Source organism: Moschus berezovskii, chromosome 23, assembly GCF_049115385.1.
Source record: "Moschus berezovskii isolate FMDL1 chromosome 23, NW_MosBer_1.0, whole genome shotgun sequence".
Lineage (NCBI taxonomy): Eukaryota > Metazoa > Chordata > Mammalia > Artiodactyla > Moschidae > Moschus > Moschus berezovskii.
The window spans coordinates 48,086,338-48,108,097 of record NC_142482.1 but is presented as its reverse complement, the minus strand read 5'-3'; the positions used below and the strand labels follow the sequence as shown (position 1 = coordinate 48,108,097).

The window sequence follows — 21,760 nt, the reverse complement described above, 5'->3', positions numbered from 1 at the left end:
AGATGGAGAGTCCTCAGGAGCAGAGGCGGTCTCTATTCAGAGCCACAGTAGGAAAGTAAGACACAGTCAAGAAGACAGTGGGATGGGGGTGTTCTGACAGGGCAGCTACTCACAGGGAAGGAGTGATAGCAGATTGGATGTTTCCCGTTTAATCTTAATCCTGTTTTTTAATAGTCTTTCTGTATATTTTGATGTCAGCAGCAGTGATTTTTGCTTTGTATTTGGCCTTTCTTTAACATTCATAATCATCAAAATAGGGTTTTGGAGGTTTGATTTGTAGCAGGCAGGGCATGGGCTAGATTTATTATTTTTAATTTTTGCTGGCTCACACCAGCCCTCACTGAAAATCTACCCCTGTCCACCTCAGCACTTGCTGGCACCTGTGTTCTTCTCCATGGGCAGATAGGCTGCTGATGGCCCTTCCTGCACATCATTCAAGGACCAACTCAGTGTCTCCCATCCCATTTGGACCAAAAAATATACAGGAAAAAAGGCTAGAGCTTTAATGCAGTTTTATTAAAAAAAAAAAAAAAAGTGTCAGCTCCTGGCTTATGATGTAAGTACTTGTTTAAATATTCTAAAACTGAATTTTCTTTTTCTTCTCTAGTTTTAACTCGTCTTCATAAAGTTCATTTTCAAAAAATTTATCAAGGTGGTTTGGATTTTCCAGATCAAAAGTGTCAGTAATTTCTGGACTTCTTTCTTGACCAAAAAGTGCCAAGAAAAGCTGCATTAAAACAACAAATCTAATTTTAAGAGCACTTCATGTGTTAAAAAGCAGACTCAAACCAAACCAATGAAAGCTATTTAAGAGAAGTCAGTTGAAGTGGTTCTAAGCACTTATTTCATTGCTTTCTTAACTCCTTGACTGTTAACACTATAAATGTGAATTTGAGAAAAATTAACTTGTTTTTGAACTCTATAAAAAGTATTTTTTTTTCTTTTAATTAACTTTATTGTTTTTAAAGCCCAGCATCAAGCTCTATTTCTGTGCTTGGGTAGTTCCCATTTGCAAATGGGGCCATTTCTGCATATAGGTCTGAACAGACTGCCACAATTATCCTTTTTATTGTAACTCGACTGTCAAATAAGTAGTTTTCTTCTCCAAATGGAAATTCAGAGTAACTCAAATGCCTTCGTAAACGTATTGTCATTTCCAATTTCCAAAGGCAATGGCCCCTGATCCAGCAAACAAAACCTGCATTGAGACCTGAAATGGAACCAGACTGCCTTGTTGTTCCTTTGGTATTTCACGTAATAGTAACACTTCTAGTATTGGTCGTCTACTCTGTGGCAGCCAGAGTGGGAATTGCTTTGTATGGATTATTTCATTTATCTTTACATCTCCCCTGTGAGGTGTGGGTATAATTATCTTCATCTCACACCTGAGGAAACCTGTGCTTTGAGTATGGAATTGCCTTTACCCAAGGCTTTCTTGTTTAGTTGCTAAGTCATGTCCAACTCCTTTGTGACCCTGTCAGCTGTAGCCCACCAGGCTCCTCCTTGTCCATGGGATTCTCCAGACATGAATACTGGAGTGGGTTGCCATTTCCTTCTCCAGGGAATCTTCCCAACCCAGGGATCGAACCTGCGTCTCCTCCCCAGCTGGCAAATGGTAGAGCCAGAATTCTAAACCAGGTTGACTCAAAAGCTCCTGTAACATGAGCATCTGTGCTGTACTGATACCCAGGGATATATATTTGTGTATATTTCTAGTGATAATTCATCTTTGAAGCCTCTTCAATTTAGAGGAGTAACTATACAAAGCAGTTGGCCTTGATGGCTTTAGATCCTGTGCTGAGTTCTTTACTGGAAAATTTGCCATCATTGAATTGTCACAATCCAATGTTGCTGTGCCCACTTTACAAACAGTACAGAAGATTTCAATGTGGTCATTGTCACTGACTAGTAAGAGGCCATCCTAGGGCATTAGAACCTGGTCTTTCTTACAAATATCATATGATGTCACTTGTATGTGGAATCTAAAAAAAAAAAAATAGCAACTTTGTAAATAAGTTCTTTTTTTTTTTTAGATTCCACATACAGACTCAGACTTAGAGAACAAACTTATGGTTACCAGGAGGGAAACATAGGGAGAAAGGGGAGGTTGAAAGTTTGGGATTGACATGTATACACTGCTATAATTAGAATTTGTAGTCAGCAAGGACCTATATTGTATAGCACAGGCAACTCTGCTCAATAATCTGTAATCACCTAAATTGGAAAAGAATTTGAAAATGAATAGATACATGTATATGTATAACTGAATCACTTCTGTTTACACCTGAAACTAACACAGCATTGTTAATCAACTATGCTACAATATAAGTAAAAATTAAAAAAGAAAAAGAACCTATTCTTTCTCCAAACAAAACTCTTTTTCTATTTCTGGGTTTTCTATTTAGAAAGTAGAAAAACTATATTCTATTTCTGTACTATTGGACAAGCTACACAAAAGGATTAAAGTACAGATGTGGGATGGTTGTTTGTTTTATTTTAGTGTGTGGTAGTTATTTGTCTCTGTGGGATCTAATCATCTTCAGAACACTTTCTAAAAAATTGTTTCCTAACTACAGAAATATTGGAAAATTTTGTTATTTAAAAAAATGCATCCTTTCCACAAAGGTTAAATATTTGAATCATTTCCCTGCTTTCTGTCCCATTGCTTTTCTTCCTTTAACAAATATTAGTTAAGTAGTTATTATGTGCCATGGTCATTGTATGAAGGGCTGAGAGCACCTAAGTGAATGAAGCACACACTGTGACCTGTAAGAACTTCCAGGAGCTTTTTGAGCAGCTACTGTGTAATGCTTACTTTGAGGTTTACAAGTAGAGTAAAACTCCCTAAGATCTTCAGGGGATTGATTTTACAGTATAGGTTATTTTTACATATTTAATATGCATCTCAAAACACTGAGATCTTATTCTGTATTTTAGCTCCCACACCTAACCATGAAATCTGGCCATTGTCTTATGTCTCTCTGTTCTGTGTTTCTTTTAACTGTAGTGGGAAACCTGTTCATCATGGTGACACAAGAACTATTTGCAAACTCTTGTTAAGAATCGAGAGCCTATAATCCTTTTGGGGATCAATAATTGGGAAGTATGAAATCACAGTGTGTTGACTGATTTCAGGGAGGGAATTTTAAAAGTCTTGAAAAGATTTTTTTAAAAAAAGATTTTTTAAAAAAAAAGATTTAAAAAAAAAAAAAAAGAATTTTGATAATATATTTAATTGTTGTTGCTGTGTACTCCCATGAAGCCTAACCCCTGGTATTTCTCTAGGTCTGGTTATCAATTTCAGCAGAAGATGTACTTCAGTAGAATTTTACCCACCCTGCTTGAATTTTTAAGATGCTTTGTAAGTGATTCTTAAGCACAGTAGCACTTGGAATCTCTTTTCTTGTTGATTTTTTATGTATTTAAGCAGAAGCAACTCTGGTTTGAGTAAAACAGAAATCACAGAGGGATACTTGGTGACTTGTGAGCCCTATAGAAAGCCTTGCTTGATGTCCATATGCCTTCTGGCCCAAAGATGTGCCTTCCTTAACAGATGGTTATTTCTTCAAAGGTTCAAAGTAGGGTGAGGCCAGAATTCCGTAACACCAGATTCCAGAGCTTTGAAAACTCCCACTTCTCAAAGAATCTAATTTCCTAACCAACACCAAAAATATTCCCTTAAAAAAAATGGAGGGAGAATTTTTTTTTTCTACGTAGTTCCAAAGAGACCTCTTTTTCTGATGAATTCATGTAATCCTCACAGACCCCTCCCAGGAGACAGTGTTAACTTTGTTATATCCTTGCTACAGATCAGACTCTCTACTAGATATTTTTGTGTTATTGAACAGTTAGGTGAGATGGTTCTTAGTTATCCTTATATCCTAGTTAAATAACTAGCCCAAAGATACTAAGTTAATCAGCAAAGATTTTAGGAATGAAACCATGATTGGCTGAATTGCACAACCCTCTTCCTAAGGCAAGAACAATGGAAGACAGCGCTTCCCATTCTGAGCCCCACACACAGAAATTCCCATATGATGAAGCCAACATCTTTCCAAGCTTCTCAGCAGATTAGTACTGAGTGAAAGGACTTTGTTCATCTCCCCTGAAAGAAAGTCACCCTCTTTCTGAATTTAAGTATTTACCTTACTCATGAGACTATGGTGTCATATAGTGTCCTTTGCCTCAGGACAATAAGATAATTGTTTTGGTTTTAGAGGTCTTTCCTTTTGGCTCTTGCAGGTTTAGAATAAACAGAAGTTATGTTTTAGTAAACAATATTATACAGCCAAATAGATGACACTGTCCATGTAGAAGTTGGATGAGAATTGACTCTAAGACAGTGATGAGACATTTCTGAACTAAAACTAGAGACTCAAAATTAAGACTGCCTCTGCAACTGTAACTTTAGCACATTTGACTGCATGCTATAATGTATTCACTGTAAAGTCTAGAAGCCTTATAAATATATGACTGGCAGTTGCCTTAGGCAGAAATCTTTTACTGATGCAATGAGATAAAAGTAATTAAGCTACATGTAGACTGATGGGTAATTAAATCCATGTGAAGCATTTTGTAACTAATTGCTATGTTCTAATCACAGATTGCTTTCTATTTGTCAAGGTAAGTGTATATAATTATACAGTCCTTATTTTCTTTAATCTGAAATCATCCCAGTTGGATGAATATTTTTAAGTACTGAATCTTAGACTATATTCGGTACATTTCTTGCATAAAGATAATTTGCATATTTTGTCATTTGAGGGCCTTTTATAATAAAATAGCTGTTAGGGTCACTGACAGCAATTCTGTGGTCAATAGAGATTTCTGCAATCTAGGTTCATTGTTCGTTTTTATTTCTTTTAGTAGTAAAGCTGATTTGTTATTTGCTGAAACTGGTGGTGTTCAAAGCATCATGCGCACTGTGGTGCTGATCACAATCATTTGAAAAGACCAAGGGTCAGTGCGTTTTGTGAAAGAATTTCAGTCAAAAATGGGGCTAGAGGATGTGAAATGGAAAATCTCAGAAGGATGGAATTTAACTGAGAGAATGATTTCCCTTGAATATCTGATTTACAGAAGACGGAGTTATATTTCTTGTACTTTGTTGTTTGGTTGCTAAGTTATGCCTTATTCTTTCGACCACATGGACTGTAGCTCACTAGGCTTCTCTGTTCATGGGATTCTCCAGGCAGTTATACTTGAGTGGGTTGGCATTTCCTCCTCTGTGAGATGGTCTTGACCCAGGGATTGAACCCAGGTCTCCTCCATTGCAGGCAGATTCTTTACCTGCTGAGCCATCACTGAGGAAAGCCCCTTTTTATTGCTGATGACTGTTAGTAGCCTTGCAGTTTATAATAAATACTCTTTACCTTTGGTCTCCTCTGGTTTCAAGATGAAATGTAATATATGTGTTTAAAAGCCAGATACTTTCCCCCCCTTGTCCTTCCCACTGTTTTCCTCCAGTTGTTCAAGTCGCCCTGTGTGTACGCGGGATTGGCCTCCTGCTGCTGCACACCCCACCCTCCCCTGCCCTCTCTATGGACGAGTGTCCGCAGCTTCCCAATGATGGGATCTGCTCCTTATCAGTCATAAGTGTTATGCTGGTTCCTTTACAGCACAGTTTCTTGTCATCTAGATTCTCCTTTGTACTAGTGCTTATATAATAATAAATGTAGATGTAATATATTTTATCTTTGTTATGTGCTGTGCTGTGCTTAGTTGCTCAGTCATGTACGACTCTTTGCGACCCCATGGACTGTAGCCTGCCAGGCTCCTCTGCCCATGGGATTCTTTAGGCAAGAATACTGGAATGGGTTGCCGGGTCCTCCTCCAGGGGATCTTCCCAACCCAGGGATATCTCAGTTTAATACCTCAGAAACATGGAATATTCTTTCCATTGCATGTTGACATTGTCATTTTCACATCTCCCTGGCCTCCTCCTTATGATTATTTACAAGATAGATAATATCTTATAAATATGTAACTTAAAAATATTCTGTGCATTTACTTTTAAATTCTCTTTCATAAATGTGTCATCCGTTTTGTTTATAAGTGCCCTAAGAAACTGGCAAATGTCATATAGGACTCAGTAGTGACATCTTAATAAGTACTACTCTGTGATGTTAATGGCAGTAATAAGACCTGTTTCAAAAGCCAGACTTTTCACTTCTAATAGCAAATAAGTATATAACATTTTTCTTCTTTATGTTATATGTGAAGCTTTTAGTTTGAAGACAAATTCTTCAAATTTGGTTTATTTGATGGTATTTTTTAAAAAAATAAGGTGATAATTTTTGGAAGCATCCTGACTTTAGCTACTTTAAATCAGGAAGTTGTACTCTTTGCTAAGGGAAATGGGTTCTTGATTTGCATTGTTTTTATGGGAGAATGGTGTTTAAACCCAAGGTCGCTAGGTATGCTGACTGCTTCTGGCTTATCATCTTCTGTCTTGATCTTTGACATTTCAAATGTGTGGAATTCTGTGGAACTGAATAAAGTGTACTTCTGTTTAAAGTGATGATCTTCAGATGATTCTCTAGTGGAACTCTTTTTTCCCATTAAAATAATGCTATTTTCTTCATTTCAAAAGGAAAATATTAACTTAATTCATAGAAGTATCTCAATTGTCAGTATTTTTCAAAGAACTTTTTCTCATTGTTTTGATGTCTAGCCTTTACTTGACTGGATGTTTGAAAGATGACAAATTAATTCCTAAATAGAAAACATGTATTAACTGAAGCTCAAATAATTTATCAGGATTATTTTATAGTCTTTGTTTTTTTCTGTTAAATGTATATTTTAAGTATTTTTTGATTGTGCAGTTTTCTGCTACAATGAGAAATGCATTTTTTTACATTTTAAAATTTTTAATTGGAGGATAATTGCTTTACAGTATCGTGTTGGTTTCTGCCATCCAGCATCTCAAATCAATCATAACTGTATATATTCCCTCATTCTAGAAGCTTCCTCCCAGCCCCCCCATATTTCTGTTTTGTATTCTGTTTGAAATACTGTGATTTTCTTCTGTTCCTGCCTCTTGAACCTGAGGACTGCGTTTGTCGGCTCCTAGTTTAGTCCTCCATGTTCCCACCCCCTAGTTGTGGTCTCCTTCTCTAGCACTTGTGTGTTCCTTTCTTCCTGTCCTTTTATTAATTGAGTAACTAAATCAACAAATATACATGGGATGCTCATGAAGTCTCAGGCTGCGGTCTATATTACAAGAGATACATTAATGAAGAAAACAGGTGAAAATCTCAGTCTTATTGTAGTTTTCGTCCTAGTTGGTGGTGGGGAAGAGCAAAAGTACACTATAAACATAATTAGAAGTAAGGTATTGGGTGTTAGACATTTTTCTCCATATTTCCTTCTGCTGGCTTCTCCCTCCTGTGCTATTCACCGAGTTACCCGGGATACATTTGGAGATCTTAAGACTAAATAGAGAGTGAAAGAGACCCTCTGTAGGACCTCAGCTTAATCCTCAGCCAGTTGAAGTCCTGTGAGATAACACAAAAGAACTAGGAAATTTCAGGATACAGAATAAATCCCCCCTCCACACACACACACACACACACACAAAGCGTTTTTTATTTTTTAAAGAATATTTCAGTAAATCCATTTGAAATATTGAGATTGGATTTCCTGGAAGAGATTTTGTAGACTTAATAGAGGTAAATTAAAGCATTTAAAAAATGTAACCAACTTACTTATTTTAAAAAAAAAGTTTAACAAAATGACTTTGCTGCAGTCGGCTGAGTTTGGTCCGGTGCAGTTACCACAAGTACTCTTATGTCTTTTTAAATCATTTCTTCATAGTTAGAAAATATAATAATATATTGACTGCAGGAATGGAAGAGAAGGTAGAGAGTTCCTTGTAATGGTTTCGTGCAGGGAAATTGAGGGAAGGCAATTATTAAGTTAACATGAATGTTTGATATTTCAAACACAAAAGAATGGGTGATATTTCATTTTTTCACAAAGAAGATAAGTTGTGTATATCAGCCTTGAAAATTAGGAGCTTTTTAAAGGATTTCTGCTCAACTGATGTGTTGGTTAATAACAAGTGAGTCACTTTCCTTACTCATGTTCTGTGTTTCCTCATTTTTAAATTATGAGATAAATAATGGCTTACAATTGAGGCAGTTGGTAGATCTTTGTATCAAAGTTTGGGAATACTGTTTGTAGTAATACAAAGTATGAGCTTAAGTACTCAAGGAATTTCTAAGTATAGTTTTATATAGAATAATAATCTTGCGCTTTTTTTAGTATTGTGAACCATATGAAATGTGCATGTCAAAGATGACTTAAGCATAGTACACAGAATGGTTGTAGTAGAATTGGAGTTTGCTAATGGCATTTTTATTAACTGTAATATTTTGTGAGATTTTAATACAATATAACAACACAATCAAATAAAAACAGACATAAGTAAATGAAGTATAAAATGTATAAGGGATAACATCTTATATCTGTTGTTATTTAACTGAAATTTTTCAGTTTCTCTTGATTACTTAGAAGAAAGTACTTTTATTAATGAATGAAACTTCGTGTTCTTTTAGTTCTGCATTGTAGGCAATTTTATAGTCTATATAACTGTGCTGTCCAATATAAATACAATGTGAACCAAGTTTGTGATTTAAAAGTGTCTAAGGCAATGGCAAGCCACTCCAGTACTCTTGCCTGGAAAATCCCAAAGCCTGGTAGGCTGCAATCCGTGGGGTCGCTAAGGGTCGGGCACGACTGAGCGACTTCACTTTCACTTTTCACTTTCACACATTGGAGAAGGAAATGGCAACCCACTCCAGTGTTCTTGCCTGGAGAATCCCAGGGACGGGGGAGCCTGGTGGGCTTCCGTCTATGGGGTCACACAGAGTCGGACATGACCGAAGTGACTTAGCAGCAGCAGCAGTAGCCACATTAAGAAAAGTAAAAGAAAAAAACTGCAGGTTAAATTTTATCAGATGTTTTAATTAACCCAATATATCCAGAGTATAATAATTTCAACTTATAATCAACATAAAAGTTCTTTATGAGATAGTCTTCTTTTCATACTAAGTCTTCAGAATCTGTGTACTTACTGCATATCTCAATTTGAACTAATCACATTTTAAATATTCAGTATCCAAATGTGGTTAGTAGCTGTCATATTGAATGGTGCAGGCTTATACTCTTAGTGCATCTCATGTGTTATCTATACCGTGTTTTGATTTTCTTCAGTCAGTTCTTATTTCTGTCGTTACTACAACTTTCTTTCTTTTGAGTTTTAGTTGATACTTTTCAAGTTTCCTTTTCCAAAGGATCTTCCCAACCTGGGGATCGAGTTCATGTCTCTCATGTGTCCTGCATTCGCAGGCGGGTTTTTTACCATTAGCTCCACTTGGAATGTCTGACTCTTTGCTACCCCATGAACTGTAGCCTGTCAGGCTCCTCTGTCTCCAGGCAAGAATACTGGGTGGGTTGCCTTGCCCTCTTCCAGGAGATTGTCCCAACCCTGGGATTGAACCTAGGTCTTCGCATTGTAGGCAAATTCTTTACTTGGGAAGCCCATGGTTGCTCTAGGCTTTAAATATGCATAATATTCTTTACAATGAATTTTCTCAACTTTGTTTGTCTAAAGTCTTTATTTATCATTGGAAAAATATTTTTCTATTTTCTTTGAATACAAAATTCTAGTTCAGTGTTTGAGTAGTTTGAGGATGTTTCTCTATTACATTCTGGATTGCATGGTTCTAACAAGAAGTTTTCTGTAATTTGTATATCTATGCCTGTGTATAATATCATCCTCATCCTCATTGCTTTTAAAAGTTCCTCTTTATTTTTAAAAAACAATCATAATATCCTTTGGTGTGGTTCTTTATTCTACTGAGGCTGATTGAGTTTCTAACATTTTTATAGTTTTAATCAAATTTGGAAAAGAGTTCAACTGTTACTTTAGGGAATCTAATTTTGCACGTGTTAATCAGCTTTCTGTTGTTCTGTTTATGCTCTTACTCAAGTGTTCTCTGTGCCTCTTTGCTTCATTTTGGTTAGTGTCTGTTACTGGATCTTTTTCACCAGAAGTTCCAGTACAGTCTTTTTAAATTTTCCGGTTATTTTCTCATCATGCTCATATTTTTCGAACATGTGAGTGACATATACAGTAGCTATTTTAATGTCCTTGTCTGCTAACTTTGTCATCTCTGTCATTTTGACTTTGTTTCATTTGATTAATGTCCACATCATAACCATAGTCAGTATTTTGTTATATGCATGCCTGGAAATTTTTGTTCAGATGCCAGGCATTTTGAAAATTATTTTGAATTTTGTTGTGTTTTTTTGTGTGTTGTGCTTTAGAGTTAAATAGTTTCAAATTAGCTTTATTTATTTTTTGAGGCTGTCTTTTTCAAGTCTATTAGTATAGGTCTAGAGCAGCTATGGGGCTTCCCTGGTGGCTCCAGAAGTAGAGAATATGCCTCCAGTGTGGGAGATCTGGGTTTGATCCCTGGGTCAGGAAGATTCCCTGGAGAAGGAACTGACCACCCTCTCCAGTATTCTTCCCAGAAGAATCCCATGGACAGAGGAGCTTGCTGGGCTGTAGCTCATAGGGTCTCAGAGTCAGACACACTGGAGCAACTAACACACACAGAGCAGCTTTTGGTTTAACACAATTTTTTTCTCTACCCCTAAGGTGGTTAACCTTGTAAGGACTCTATCCAGTGATTTGTGTATTCTGGAGTCTTTCTTTTGGCTTGTAGGAACAGACTGTTCCTGATCCTTTGTGACTTACTGTTTTTTGTTTGTCTTACTTTGTCTTACTGCTTTTCTGTGATTCTTAACCCAACTTTGGGGTTTAGTTTTTTCTGCCGTGCATTCTCAGTGAGAAACTTGAGGGGAGCCATCTGCTATTCTTTGGAACTCTGTATCTGTATGTCTTTCTCGTCGATGCTGTTTGAGCCTGTAAAGGTAGCTCTCTGAACTCCAGTTTTCATCTCCTCAATTTGGCAAGATCACCAGGCTCTACTTGCTTCTCTTTTTCTGTGCTGTGGCCTAGAAAATGCCACCAGGCAGTAAGATGGACACTTACAGAACTCACGTTATGTGCTTCTCTGAAAAATCATCGTCCTGCACTGCCTTCTGGTCCTTGTCTGATGATTGCTGTTTTATATATTTTGTCAAATTTTCTAGTTGTTTATAGCATTAAGGCAATTCTTGTTACAGTTAATCCTTCGTGTGTAGAAATGGAAGTCCTCACAATATTTCTTTTTAATTAAAATTATTTGCTGTCATTAACATGGCCAGAGTCCACAGTTCATACTGGATATTATACATTCCTCTCCAGAAACAGATTGTTGGTGGATATAATTTTGATTAGCATAGACTGGTCAAGCTACAGAGCTAGGCTTTGGCATATATGTTATTCTATTATAATATATATTAAAAACTTTTATTAATATCATGTGCAAATGTTTATAGTGCTTTGTTCTTAGAAACTTTAAATTGAAGAGTAGTTGATTATGAAAATTAGGCCTTCCTATTCTGATTCATCTTCTTCTCCAGGCCCAACCACCAACTTCTGCATACAACTTCCAAACGTTTAGATATGTTTTTGTCCTAAAATTGTACTGTAACATTCATTATATAGAAGCAGCACTCACCTCTTCCTCCCACATTTTTTTTAGTTTTACTCGGCATAAAGCATAAATATCTTCTGATCTCTGCGATATTACACCTGGAAAGGGCACAAATAATGCTTCCTGGGTATTTTAACTAGCCCATTTTTTGGTCAGTTGCCAGTTATAGTAAAAAAAAAGTAAAACTGACCTCAGCTATTCTATTTATCATAATAGTTACTTGGTGTGTGGGTAATAGATTTTTGAGCACGAACCTCTTTGTCCTTTCTTTTTCCCTGCCACACAAGCAAGGATTCTATTTTACTTATTCTTATCTGTCCTTCTTCCTGAAGTCATTGGAGTGGTTGAACATCTTTGAAGACTCTCTGAGTTTGTGGCAGTTGTTGTTTTGTTGGATGTCAGCCTAAGTGATGCTCAGTGATGGGGTAGTAGCATTATGCCCAGTAGCAGTGGTTAGCCTCTGTTGGATGGGAAGAAGAAGAAAAAGGAGCAGATATATAAGGATGATACCACTTTCTTTTTCTCTTGGTGCTCCCAGCTAGAAAGCATAAGTGTGTTTCTGGTCTTGGGTTTTTTGCTTGTTTCTATTTAAATACGAGTCTTGTTTCATGCATTTTGGTCAATTGTAATAAATTCCTTTCTTCAAAAAAAAACCAGTGAAAGGAAGCAATTTGAAAGACTGGACAATGGCATTTTCTGTTACTTCTTGTCCTGGCCCTTCTCATATGCCAGATCTAGTGATTTGAGGATTCTGAAACTGTTTTGAATATTTTTGATCATAGGTTTGAGAGTATCTTAAAACATGGAGTTATTGAGAGCTTTCACTAGCAATTATAATATCCCGCTTGCATATCCATCGCATACAATAGTAAATAGGTTATGGATGTGTAATATTTACTCTGTTAGCTCTGCCCAGTGAGCTTGAGCCTCTTGAAGCAACTAATGTCACCGGTGGCTCCCATTTTGCAATTTTTTTTTCCAGCAGACATCCCTTACCCATTGTGCCCCAACCACACTGACAGCTTTGTGCTCCCTTGGGGACTGTAGAAGTGCTTGTGCTGGGTCTTTGCATTTACGGTGCGTTTGCTGCAAGCACTCTTCCTTCAGATCGCTGGTCTGCTGGGCTTGCTGCTTGCTTCATTCAGATTTCACGTCATCCTGAGTTGTCCTCACTATTGCCTGTCGAAAATGACAGCATCTTTTCCAACCACTGTATCACTTGTTCCTTTTTTTATTCCTGCTTTCAGACATTTTATTAGCAGTTATTTTTACTTGACAACATATTCTTTATCTCAGTTTATTATCTCTCACTTGAATACATTTCTTGAGGGCAGAGACCTCACTCTCGATCTGAAACTGTCTGGCACATAGCAATACTCAACAGATACTTGCTAGAAGAAGGATGAGTGAAAGAATGATTGGATGAATGAATGCTGTTGTATTTGCATTAAGATACTTGCTCGATGCACCTTCAGGCTGAATATAAGAAAGTACTAGAAAATAGAAAACTCTGTTTGCTGTTTAAGTACTTAAAATATTAACAAGCTTTATATTTAAAGTCAAAGTTCTCTGATTCTAACTACAGAATTTCTGAACCTATTTGACTGTATGTTTGGTGGAATTCACTTATGAGAAAGACATTTAGGATCAAAAAATGTTAGTCATAAAAACATTCTGTTTATAAATATTTTTGTAATGATTACATGTAATAATTATGTAAAGTTATTCTGTAATAATTTAAGTTCTCTTGGTTCCTCATTTTGTAATTGAGTTCAGTAGCCAAAATAACCCCAAATCATTTTTGCTTCTTTAGTTTCCTTTACCCTCTAAAAGCTTCTGAAGCTCTTCTAGCTTGTCTTGAAATCCAGATAAATTTCTGCCCATCACTGTAATCAGCTCATATTAATCTTCCCTGAGACTAGGTCCTGCATTACAGGTATCTGTTCTTTCTTCCTCCTATTTTCCTTTTTTATCTATACTGTTTGGACTGCTGGGAATGGAGCCTGCTGTAATTAAAAAAAAAAAACAAAATAACATCTCTCCCTGCATCCTATTGAAACACCAGAGGGTCCTTTCATAGACACGGCTGTCTGTATTCTCTCTAGGGGTATTTAAAAAGCCCCGTGTATGGAGCACAACACACTAGTATTAAGAGGATAAACTTAATCTGCCTCATTGAGGCTTATTGCAGATTTTTGGAGACTGGGGAGTCAAATGCCTTAATTTTAGAAAACGTGTCATCCTTTTGTGGTGTTTAGTTTGGTTTTAGCTTTCCATTATTTCCAAATTCTTACAAAAGTGTGGAAATGAACAATTTTTATATGATTATGACCTTTCAAAAGGAATTATGTAGGTTGTTTTTATTTAGCAGCAACATTGTCAATCTATTCCAGCAATTCTTTTTTTTCTGTGTATGACTGCAGTCAGATGTCAGTGTACTCTGGAAATACTGTCTCTTTGTTAACTCTATTGTTAAAGCACTTAAAAAGATAATTTTAAAGTTTAGTAAATTTATGGATAATTTATCCATCTGAATTTACATGTACATGGGAAGTTTTACCTCTAAGTAAAAAGATGGTTTGTATTCACTTGCCATGGTATCCTGTAGTCACTATCCGGTAATAAAGAACTCTAAGTAAGGATTGCTTAGAAATTAAGAAACTATGCAACAAACCTGCAGTATTCAAGTTGCATTTTCATAGTGTCCAAAGAAAATTGATTTTGATATTTTCTCATTGCCTAGTGCAGAACCTGGTACATTACTGTGTGCATGCTGCATGTGTCCATGTGTATACATATATGTTTATATATACCTATGTGGGGATAAGGAAGAGGTACTTTCAAATGTTAGCTGAATTCAACTTACTCATTTTTACTGAACACAGTCTTATTAAATTGATTGGAACCAAAGTTTATTGAGGGCTTCCTGTGTGCTAAGGCACTATAATAGGTCCTTGGCATAAGTGTATTAGGAAGATTTTGCATCTCTGCCCAGAAGATTCTTCCATCCTCTCAGGAGAGTCAAGCAGTTAAACCTGTAATTATAATGCATTGTGGTATGGAATTTTGTACAAGATGCTGGGAAGCACAGGAGAGGAGCATCTCAATTAGCCTGGTTGGTCAGCAAAGTTTCCTGGAAGAGGTGTTCATTATGCAAGAAGAGTGAGGTGTATTTTAGAGCAAACAGTGTGTGCCAAAGCATTGAGTTCTGACCACAGTGTTCCCTTTGCCTGGCGTAGTGGTTTTATTGTGAGAATGTGAGGGAGAATGTTCTTGATCTTAGAAGCTATATGCTGACATATTTAGAGGTAAAGTACCCTAATGTCTGCAGCTAATTCTCAGATGGTTCAGGAAAAAAAAAGAAAGAAAGTTGTATTTGTGGATGTGGAGAGAGTGTTCACAGATGTGACAAGATGTCATTCCTGAGTCTGGGTGAAAGAGGTACACGCATTTGTTGTACTGCTCTTGAAAATTTTCTTGAAATTCAACACTGTTCAAAATAAAAACAGGGCAAAAACCTTCAGGCCACTAATAAACTTTAAGTTTACAAAAATAGTATAAACATACTTGAAGATTTAGCTCATCAATAACTATCTTCTTTGGTGGCCTGTTCAGGTATTTGCTCATGATAAATCGTTGTTCTGTTGCCTTGATTGGATCTGCTGTGATGCTATCTTTAGTAAAAGTGTTACTTAAGCCCTTTTTATCTCAATGGAAACATAAGATCAGCTGAGTGTCTAATAGTAGGATTAGAAAGGACCAAAGGAGTTATATTGTCCAACTCACTCTTAAATGAATTAGCTAAATAGGTAGAAGGCTACCTGTGTATATTATTACTTAGAAACGTTGCCATTGAAGAAATTTTCATGACCTTTCATATGATTAAACAGAGGGTCATATTCAATTCTGAATTTTCTTTAAGATAATTTTTTAAGAAGAGCCCATGAAAGTCTAGTTCATATACACTGTGACCCTTAAAAGAGAATGAGTAATTAAGAGCAGAGAATGTAATGCAGACTCTTCTGTCTATGGGATTTTCCAGGCAAGAGTGGTAGAGTGGTCTGTCATTTCCTTCTCCAGGGGATCTTCCCGATCCAGGGATCAAACCTGTGTCTCCTGTGTCTCGTGCGTTGCAGGCCAATTCTTTACCAGCTGAGCCATCATGGAAGCCAGATAAAGATAACAAATAAGGTATATTTAATTCATATTCCCTACCGGCCTGTATTCCCTATATGGAGAAGAAAATGGAGCATGAAGGCCGGAATGGAATTGTAGGAGAAAGGGAAAGGCAAGGCTGGTAGTGGAGAGCACGAGACGCGGGAGGAGGCAGTGCATCTTCTGAGGAAGAGAGGTATAGCAGATTTGGAGGTGACTTTTTTTAGTGTAAAAGTATAGTTGATTTACAATGTTGTGTTAGTTTCTGGTGTACAGGAAGGTGATTCAGTTATACCTATGTGTGTGAGAGTGTGTGTGTGTATGCCTTTTCATATTCTTTTCCTTTGCGGTTCATAGCAGTGTATTGAATATAGTTCCCGGTGCTACACAGTAAGACCTTGTTGTTTATTGTGTATAGTAGTTTGTATCTGCTAGTCCCAACTTTCTCCTTTATCCCTCCCTCCAGCATCTTTCTCCTTTGGAAAGTGTACATTTGTTTTCTATGTCTGTGAGTCTGTTTTGTAAATAAGTTTGTTTGTGTCTTATTTTAGATTCCACGTATAAGTGATATCATATGATATTTGTCTTTGTCTAACTTACTCCACTTCGTATGATAATTTCTAGGTCCATGCATGTTCCGGCAGGTGGTATTTTGTTCTTTTTTATGATTAATATTCCATTGTATGTATGTACCCCGTCTTTATCTGGTCACCTGCCGATGAACACACAAAGGTTGCTTCCATGTCTTGGCTGTGGTAAATAGTGCTGCAGTGAACATAATTTGCAGTGAATCTTGCAAATTATAGTTTTTTTCTGGATATATATGCCCAGAAGTGAAATTGCTGGGTCATATGGCAACTTTGTTTTTATACTAATCTATATCCCTACCAACAGTATAGGAGGATTCTCTTTGCTTCACATGAGGTGGGTTTTTTGATATTATGTTTAGTTGATGTTGATTTTCTTACCATATAGTGCTAAGGAAACATTACAATTTGCAGTTTTTATATTGGTATAGTCTCTATTTTTAGAGACTACTCAGATGTAATAACTGAAACAACTCATGATGGTGGAAATTTTTCCCAGTGATAAAACATGAGCTACCAAAGGAATATCACTTCTCTGATCAGATGAAATCAATCATCACCCATATTTTAATTTACTACAATGAAGCTCATACACAGGAGAATTTATAGTGAGTCATCGTCTTTTGGAATTGAGTTTTGGCAAAGTTTGGTTTTTCAGAAAGGATTTTCTTTATTTTGAGACTGTTTTACTGAGAATATTATCTTTCTTTTACTATTAACTTTTTATGTCTTCTACTTTTTCCATCCTCTGTCATCTCAAATTACTGTGGAGCAGAGATCAAAATCCAGCTGTTGATGTTGCTCTGTCTTCAGGGGAAAGAGCATTTCAGCTATAAGCTGCTCTGTAATTACTTGGGTAAAATGATAATAAATTCCAATAACTAAACTCTTTAAAGAATTTTCCTTTATAAGATGCATTTTATTTCTTCCTGGTATCTGCTTTTTTTTAAAATCCAAATTAACACAACCAAAGGATGATAGATAATCTTATGAACCTAGTCTTTATTAGAAAAGTCAGATAGACAGTAAGAAACATGAACAAAAGTCATTTTTAGGAAAAAAGATATCTCCATGGATGCTTAAAAAAGACTCATTCCTGTCTCCTGAGTTTCTCCCCACCACTTTCTTTTTGTGCATGTATTTATTATTGTAAATGTGGAAGGACTTACTGGTGATTCACTTCTCTTATCTCAGTTGTTCCCGCCTCCGACTCTCTTTCATTTCCATGTGTTTCCGTGTCTTGGTATTAGTTAAACTCTGTGTTGCAGGGTAGAGCGGCTCTGTGTCACTGGGGTCACCTCACTTGCACCTCAGGCCCCTCAGATCGCCCGTGGTTTCCATTTCTTAGGCTGTGTTCTCCAGCATCCACCCCTGTCCCCCATCACCACTGATCGGGACGTATATGAAGTTCCCAGGGCATCTGTCAGTGTCCCCTCACCAAGCCCTGGGTAATAGCCAGGCTCAGCTCACAGAAGTCTAATGATGAATCCATATCTATCATGAGCTGGAAGAGCTGCAGTGCACATAGTAGGTAAGGGCCTAATAAATGTTTGATGGACGAATAAAGAAATGAATGTGCAAAGGAACAGAGCTCACAACTGAAGTCCTTGAGGAATGAAGCTGTTTAGGCAAGCACTTCTGTCCATAAGTATAGCCAATTAAGTTTGCAGCTCGAAGCGTGCATGTGTCCCAGTATCCATTAGTGATTACAGACTGCAGCCTTGGGTTTCCCTGGTGAATTCATATGCAAGCTGACCTGACAGGAACAGCTTGCACTATGAATAATGACCAGGCTTCCCAGAGGGCAGGGTTTCAGTGGCGGGGATTCCCCACCACAGAGCTTCACCTTTGCTGTGAAATGGCTTTCTGTGTCCTAACGGTGGGAGGGATCCACTCTCATTAGAGTGAAAGCTTGAAAGGTCGCCTTCCAAAACCTGAACTTTCTGACGTAAAGAGCAGAATCATCTTTGACAAAGTAGGGAATTGAACGAGCAAGGCACAGTTCTCCTCAAGTCCAAGGACTTCACATTTTGCGCATGTTTTCTCATTTCACTGTGTTTTACACCAGGTTGCTATTATATCAAGCATTTTAGCAGCCTTGATCTTGGAGGCATGGAGACCATTATTCCTGTGGTTGCTGACTTACTGCTACAGCTGCTTCCTCTTTCTGTGATTTAATTTGAAGCTTCAGCCCACCAGGGGGCTGTTGGTCCCCACCTATGCAGACTGAAGAGCTGGCTGCTGTTTTCCGCATGGCTATTATTTCCATCCTATTCATAGCGATTTTTCCCCTTCTACATTCATCTAGCAAACAGCAAGGCACTGTTCCAGGAACTTGCTCTCTCTACATAAGGCATAACATGGAACCATTTGGATGGAAAAATTATAAATTAAAATTATTCTGTTCATTTTAAAATATTCATATTGTGTTGCTCCAATGCCAGTAACTGGAAAATCATGGATAATGTCCTGTTTTTATAACCTCTTTCAGAGTGTTTTAAAATCCGTTTATGTTGTTACTTAGCCATCTCTTTTCCTGGAGTGGATTTTGTGATAAGATTTAAAAAAAAAAGGTTGTATGAATCCAGTGTCTGATGGCATATGTCATGTTAAAATACAGATACCACCACTAATTACAACCAGTTTTTTTTTTCAACAGAAAAACACTGTATACAGAGGATATTTATAAAATTATAGAGCCACAAAGATAGCCTACGGATATGCCAGATTATTTACTTTGAGGATAAAACATTTTATTAAATGATTAAAACTAAGCAAAGGTTTACTAATTTCTGAAACAACATATTTATATTAAGAAAAGACGTATGTTCATAACATTACAGATTTTCAAATATGAGGTGTTAGAAATGTTTAAAAAACATCTCTAACTTTTAAAATGGAACTTTTTTTTTAATGTCTTCTTTAATTTGGGGAAACTAAATTTTATTTCTATACTTGTGTTTTCCATGTTGTCTGGGTGTGGGTGAGGATGTGCTTGTCTGAGAAAGAGAATCAAGTGGGGAAGAGTTAATATGTTTTTATGTTGGTTGATTAGTTTCTTGATAAAGTAAATATATCTCTTCTTCTAACGGAAAGAGCTATGATTGGAGATCTTAACTTCATGTATATTTTTCCGCCTCTGTGCCCCACATTAAAGAGAGTGAAGATCTTTCTTTTTTGCTTCTTTCTTCTCTTCAAGTTCACATTCACATAGAAACCGTATGTTTTATTTGTTGTCTCTCTTGGCTAGGAATATTTAAGAGTATTTTTTAGATTCTTCTGTCAACCAAAGACAATTTAAAATTTTAATTTTTAAGTCTCTTCCTGGTAACTTCTGCTTTTGGTTCAGGCTGTCGAATTTGTTTGTGTGCCTTTGTGTGTGTCGAGTTTCTTCAGAAGCAGCAAACCACATGAGCCTGAGCAAATTTCACAGTCCCTTGTCACTGTTTGTTTTTGCCTTGTGAATCATTTGGCCTTATAAAACAGGCTAATCCTTTAATTGAATATGCCTTCAGAAACATTCTGTGCACCCTACAAACTTGGGTGGCTCTAACTAACTCTGCTTTATTTATTTTAAATAATACTAGGTGATCCCAAAGTATTTCCTTTCAATTTTTGGAAGACTGTTATTGCAAGCGTAATGTTTGAAGTCAGGATCCTTTATAACAACAGTAGCAAGGAAACGTAGATACATTTTCCTAAAGTCCAACTGATGGAAAATAGGATGCAGTCTGTCCTATTTTTAGTAAACAGGTTTTCCAACACAGATGCTTAGTTCCTACAGCGACCAGCTTCTTTGAATGCAGCAATACAATGCACTCTATTCTTAATTGAATAAAGAAAACAAATTGGCATAGTTACTGCAAGAGAAGTGGGTACCTCATGATGAATAATTTGTGAGTCCAACTTTAACTACACTTGACATTTTTCCTTAGGTCGCTGACAGACTGATTAGTGAGTTAACTGCTGATGGTACCTGTTCTGTGGAGGGACTCTCAGTTCTGGGGCTTATGCTGTTCAATCAACTAGGTATCCTCTGTGATGGGACTAAAGCCTCAGTCTTGATCAAAGGGCTTTGGAGGAAGCATGGTTGAACTGATTGGCTGTGAATGTTAATCACTCCATAGGATGCACTGATAATTTACAGCATTGTTGTAACTCTCTGGTGTTCATAAAATGAACTTAATAACCCGGTGCCACCATGGGATAAGCTGCTTTTTCTCTGCAATTGAATACCCAGACTTGCCTGCATAATAGTGTTGAAAAAACCTGCATTAAAAAGAGTGAGCAGCTGTATGATGAAGGAGACGGCTCTGCAACAGATTTGTTAATTATCTCCTTTGATTCACAGAGGGTGTTTGTGAGATATGGTTGACCAGTGAAGACACGGGGGCTTACGGCAGAGATATTGGCTCCAGCCTCCCGGCCCTGCTGTGGAAGCTGGTTGAAGTGATTCCTGAGGGAGCGATGCTGAGGCTGGGCATGACCAATCCACCCTATATTTTAGAGCACCTGGAGGTAAGGAAAAGCAGCTCATTTCCATGCTGACACAGACCCGAACCAACCCAGACAGCGTGGCGGCAGCCCCAGCACCATCCCACGAGTTTCCTTTAAGACCACTTTCACGTTTCTTTTGTGGTCCCACGTTACCAAGAATGATTTGGGAATTTCAAGGCCCCTTTTGTCATTCTGCACATCTTGTTTCTGTTTCCTCACCCTTAATGTTGCTGAGGTTTTCTAGCGTTTACCGTCTTGTCCCAGTTCTTTGTATCTTGCTTACAGCCCTTCAGTTTTCTAATGTGTATCTTTCCCTCAAACCCTCCATTTTTAACCCTTATCTATTTCAGGACAGATAATATGGCGCATTGATTTTGCAACCAACTGTGAACATTGCATTATCTGAACTGCTGTTAGCCCTACCAGTAAGGATACTGTGCTGCAGAATTTAAAGATGTTTTAAACTCCATCCCTTTGTCTGGCAATCGTTAGGGGTGAAATGAGATCAAAGAGACACAGAGCTTCATATTCTTCCACTTGGTTCTCTTGTGACCACTGTGAAAAAAGGAGTTATGATAATGCAAGATCCAGAGTCTTATTTTTATAACTTCCATGGATCAGGTTGCTTACCCTCAAGGAGCCTACTGGTAAATTAGGAAAATGGACATTTGTACAAGCAGCTATGGTTGTTGTTTAGTCACTCAGTTATCTCCAGCTCTTTTGTGACCCAGTGGACTGTTGCCTGCCAGGCTCCTCTGTCCATGGGATTTCCCAAGCAAGAATACTGGAGTAGGTTGCCATTTCCTCCCCCAGACTTTTCCCAACCTGGGGATTGAACCCATGTCTCCTACGTTGCAGGTGGATTCTTTACCACTGAGACTCCAGGGAAGCCCAAGTAACTATGGTACTTGA

The 21,760-nt window shown here is 37.3% G+C and overlaps 1 protein-coding gene across 6 annotated transcripts in view; it reads left to right on the top strand.

The window, feature by feature from the left end:
• CDKAL1 (CDKAL1 threonylcarbamoyladenosine tRNA methylthiotransferase) overlaps positions 1-21,760 on the top strand; it is a 599,197-nt gene that overhangs the window by 332,554 nt on the left and 244,883 nt on the right. For all 6 annotated transcript variants that reach the window (XM_088831304.1, XM_055407287.2, XM_088831305.1 and 3 more), the window contains one exon: positions 20,703-20,869. In XM_088831304.1, the coding sequence (XP_088687430.1) occupies positions 20,703-20,869 (167 nt within the window). The remainder of the gene's footprint in view (positions 1-20,702; positions 20,870-21,760) is intronic.